Genomic DNA, 5,028 nt, shown 5'->3' with positions numbered 1-5,028 from the left:
TGAAGGAAATATAGTAATAAAGAAAGCAAAAGGTATTTAATGGATTCCACAGCCTTGAGTCTTGTGCCGTTTCTTTGCTGAGCAATTGAGCATCCTTCCTTTCCATTCCAACAACAAGACAAACCATAGCCCACCTACCTAGACCCTCTTTCAAATTAATCTGAAAGTTTTTTTTTTTTTTTAAATAAAAAATCACAACAGAGAGAGAAAGTCATTAAAGCTAACCAAAATCTCTTCTTTTTCCTCACATAATAACTCAAATCAAGCCTCTTCTCATTCCCTCTCTCTCTCTCTCTCTCTCTGAAGCTTAATTACTTGTGGGTTCCTGTTCTGTATTCTTTTCTTTATTCTTGCCTCTCTGTAAGATCATGCCTGTTTTTGCAGAGAGTTCATCCACTATAGCAGAGCAAATCAAGCTAAGAAAGCCCAGAAACCAATTCCATCACCAACACCAACAAGAAGAAAATCCCATTTCTACACAAGAAACAGATCCAAACCCACATATCTCTCGCTCATCCAAATCCACAATCTCCTCTATCTTCCTTTCCCCTTTCTCCTCAAACACTACTGAGTCCACCACCAAGAAAAAGAGCACCACATTCAGAGGTTTAGGATGCACTGCTGGGGCGGCGCAGCAGGTGTCGGTGCCGGCGGTGATACGGTCATCGGCGGAGTGGGAGGGGAAGAGGGTGAAGAAGAAAAATAATCTGCAGCGGCAGAAAAGGAAGAAGGATAGTTTAAGGATTTACAATGAGAGTAATGAGGTGAGCTTGCAGGGCGTGGGTGAAGGGAGTAACAATAATGGAAACAGCGATAGTAATGGGAGTAGTGGAAGTTTCAACCCTGGGAGTTGTATGGTTGTTCAGGATGTGTGGTGTGGCCCTGGAATTGGCTTTTCTGCTGATGCTGTTGTTGGGTCAGTGGATTGTGCTGTGGGGAGGAGAAATGCGTCTGGGAGAGGGAAGATTGATGGGGACAACAAAATCAATCAAAGGGAGAGGGAGGTATTCTTTTAATGCAGGATTCAATTTCCCTCTTTCTTTGACACTTCACTTTCTTCTTTCCTACACGTATAATGCTGTTGTTGCCAGATATAGTGTGGATGCTGAGAGATTGTCTATGGCATTCATCTATCTATATAACAAACGTTCAATTTGTGTTTGATTTCAGGACGGGTAGTAACTTTCTGCCCTGCAAAATTGATCTAAGATTTGACGCATATGCTATGGTGCTGATTATTGCTGTTCTTCAAGAATTTTTTTTTCCACGATCCCTTTTGCTTCTATTTTGTTGTTTTTTCCTTTCCCTGATTTCTCTGTTGTTCTATGCAATTAGAAATTACTTTTTCTTTTGGCGGGGGCCTTGCTCTCTGCTATAGTTTTATTAATCGTTTTATGCGTGCACGAATAATGTTACATGGTTAATGACGCAATCATTCTACAGGGCCAAAATTGCGGAGCCCACCATATTATCTAAATGTTAGCTTATAAGGAGCTTGTGATATGCACTCTAGTTTTTAATTAGAGGACACACTTCTCTCTGATGTTGAGTTTCTTGGCTGCATGTTTAGATTGATTTTCTCGGATTGCTTCTTGTTTAGGGTTGTTTTTCATGTGCTGATCTTAGAATTCCGTTTGTTTTTCTCTAATTAATTTTGTGGTCTATAATTCATGCTTTGCTTAACCATTCACTTTATGTGTGTGTGTTTTGTGTTTATGACTTGTTTTCTATGGTAGCTTATTGTGTTCTGTCAATGTTGGCAGCGTGCTTCATGTTTAGGGAGGAGGGCCACAGTCAATCCTGAAACTTTTTCTTTTTTGGATACGGACCCTGCTTTTGTAACATCTCGCCCTGAACCTGAAGTCTTGGGAAGTAGATATTACCGTCATGTTCGGCATCCTTCGCCTGATGGCTTAGCTGAGGTGTGCCCATTTCTTAAGGATTTCTACTACTATGTCATTGCCAATTGTATGTTATGATATTTTGGCATTGTGCTTCCACTGGGTGATTAGAGGGCACTGCATTCTGAAGGGGTGTTGGTTATTATGGTGGAAAGGCTGATATTGTCATGGACATGCTTATTCTTTTCTGAAGCATCTCTATCTCTCTCTCTCTCTCTCTCTCTCTCTCTCATGATATATTAATATCTAATTTTGATATTATGATTTCTTCTGTGCTTCTTGTCATAACTAAGTGAAGAGAGATGGAGAATAATTACTTTATTTTAGTTTTAGTCATACGTGATTTTCAGCGTTTATATCTTCACTGCTTTTTCAATCTCAGTTGTTTTCCTAGTGTTTATTTTTCTCCGTTTTGGAGAGAGGGAGAGATGGAGATTGCTTTTGGGTTAGTAGTTTGTTATGTCGCAGGCTTCTGACAGTCTTGAAGATCCAGAATTGAAGAAGAAGGAAGAAAAGGAAGAGGAACAGGGGAAAGAAGCAGAAAAGGAAGAAGAAGAGGAGGAACAAGAAAGAAGAAGAGAGGGAGAGAGAGAAGAATAAGATAGAGAAGGAGAGAATTAGAAAGAGAGAATAATTGTGGTATTATTGAATTCTTGATTGATTGAAATCGGTTACAATACTCTTCCTATTTATACAATATATTCTCCTATACATTCTCACAGCTCCTATTCTCCTTATTATCATAACATAGTTTGAGGGCAAGCTGACAACCAAGTTGTGGAATGGAAGTCAATACTCAATACCCCTGATATTTGATGTTGATTTGCTTAGAAGGAGAAACTATTAAGGTTTAATGTGTTCAAAGCTTGTAAACTGCATCTTTCATTTATCTTGCTGGGTCAAATGTTGTAACATATAATTCTGTAGGGGTAAAAGATGATGTTTTAAGGGACAGAAGGATATCCTTAAGATTTAAAAGAAAAAAAGGAGATGGGCTTAAAATCCTTTGATCAATGCTGCAAACAGAGTTGTATCCATGACTTGTGGAGTTAGGATAGATGACAAATGGAATGTTTTCAGTTCATGCATTCCAAAGTTTGCCAAAGAAATTAAGATGTCTATAACTTTTTTTTTCTATTATTTTTAAAAAGTTTTTGTGAATGAAAGTTATAACGAGTATGTGGGGCATTTTCCACTGGCATGGAAATTACTCTTTAGAAGCTTTCAATCAAATATTTCTTAAATTGATCTTTAGAATCTTTCTACCAGAAGTTTCTTTTATTTGTTTCTTCTTTGAGTAACTTGGTAATGTTGTTCAGATAGTGGAGTTATTGCCTGTTTATGAAAATTGTAGTGTTTGGAACTAATTGTAGAAAGACATTGAGAAGCTGCGAAATTTTTGGAATCTGTAACGGCGTAACAATATGGCGATGATGAACTTTGGGGTTTAGATGTAATGAATTGTATTTATTGAATATTGTGGGAGAATGTGTTTCCATTTAAATGCAGCGACAATATGCTTGATTGAGTTACTGTTGAAGTCACTTGGTATTTAAGACAATTTAAATGCCCTCTGAGTTTTGCCAAATTGCAGATAATGATGCTCCAAAATAGTTTCATGGTGGGAGGAAGAATGGATAGATTTAGCGACTGGAGGCTTGATATTGATCACATGTCATATGAGGTTTGTTGTATCCCTAGAGTTGCATGTAAAATTTTTATTTTGATCATGCTTCCTGGCAATGGTGTGTTGCGTTGCTGAGGGCAAATGGAAGGGACTCTTCTAAGTGGCCACTTTATGCATAAAATTGGGATGGCATTGTGGGAACCCCGTTTGAAGTCTCTGCTTAGGGTGGTCCGCCACTGGATAACGTTTAGCTTGCTTTGTTATATTGCTCTAAATTTGTAAAATAATGTCGACTTTCTGTGTCTTGGTGCTAACAGCAACTGCTGGAGTTGGGTGAGAGAATTGGTAATGTGAGTACTGGACTGAAAGAAGTCGAAATCAGCCAATGTGTCAGGAAAATGAAGCTCTCCATTATCAAAGACCTTTCATCACATTTACCCTTGATACTGGATAAAAATTGCAGCATTTGTCAGGTGATCTTAATGCTTTAAGTATTGTATTTCCTCCTCACATTTCTTTTTCTGGATGATATTATGCTTTCAGTTATCAATCGTCATTAGATCTGCATCATACCTTTGCTTAATTGTTGTATGTGTTATTGTTTTCATTTTCACTTGTATATACAGGAGGATTATGAAGCAGATGATGAACTTGGAAAGCTGGATTGTGGACACGGCTTTCACATACAATGTATAAAGCAATGGCTGGCACAGAAAAATATTTGCCCAGTCTGTAAGACTGAACCAGTGTCTCGAGGATAGAGCTTGGTATTCTTCATTATCTTCCACATGGTGTATAGATTTTACCATTATACATAATCATGAATTCATTCATTGGTGTGAAGCTTCAAATTACCTTGTTGAAATGATACCCATTTTCTGAGTAATTTAGCAGTTAATACGTTGAAATTACAGTACTGGAATTTGATGGAAATGATTTGCTTTGATACACGGTTGAATGGAATGTGTGCTCAATTCCATGACCTTTTATAAGTTAATTTTCATTATATTAGATGCTTCAGAATATGAAATAGATGTGCAGCTCAAGCAAAGTAATAAGGTGAAAATTCTTTATGTGTTGTTCAGAAAGAGTAGATTAGGGCTTAATGAGGGTGGTAATTTTAGACATGAAAACGACACGATATGATACGAAAATATAGAATCAATGTTGGATTTATTTGTATTTGTGTAGAAATTGTGTCAACTCATTTATAACAATCTAATAACTATATCGTGTCATGAATTAATTCATTAATACAATTTAACACGTTTATAATATACTTTGTGATTTATTACGTGTTCATTTATGATTTGTCACCTCGTTTGACGTGTTATATAAACTTTAATTTTAAATTTCACAAAAATTAATTTTTAATATCCACAATCATTATATTATTTAAAAAATATAAGATATATCAATTAAAAAAAAATTAAATAACCTATTAACATATTGAATAATAAATTTATACGATTTATACTCAACTAAATTAAGTTTTTATTT

General features: G+C 36.3%; 1 protein-coding gene across 1 annotated transcript; it reads left to right on the top strand.

Annotated features, from left to right (window-relative positions):
• The first annotated feature begins 234 nt into the window (after positions 1 to 234).
• LOC110655269 (uncharacterized) lies at positions 235 to 4,476 on the top strand. Its single transcript, XM_021811513.2, has 5 exons — positions 235 to 1,004; positions 1,764 to 1,922; positions 3,496 to 3,585; positions 3,846 to 4,001; positions 4,155 to 4,476. Exons 1-5 carry the CDS (start codon positions 369 to 371, stop codon positions 4,287 to 4,289), a joined length of 1,176 nt encoding a protein of 391 aa, XP_021667205.2. The 5' UTR covers positions 235 to 368; the 3' UTR covers positions 4,290 to 4,476.
• The last annotated feature ends 552 nt before the right edge of the window (positions 4,477 to 5,028 follow it).

The sequence above is a fragment of the Hevea brasiliensis genome, chromosome 9, assembly GCF_030052815.1.
Source record: "Hevea brasiliensis isolate MT/VB/25A 57/8 chromosome 9, ASM3005281v1, whole genome shotgun sequence".
NCBI classification, from domain to species: domain Eukaryota; kingdom Viridiplantae; phylum Streptophyta; class Magnoliopsida; order Malpighiales; family Euphorbiaceae; genus Hevea; species Hevea brasiliensis.
Note: the sequence above shows the minus strand (reverse complement) of the source record. Positions and strands in the feature narration are given on the sequence as shown.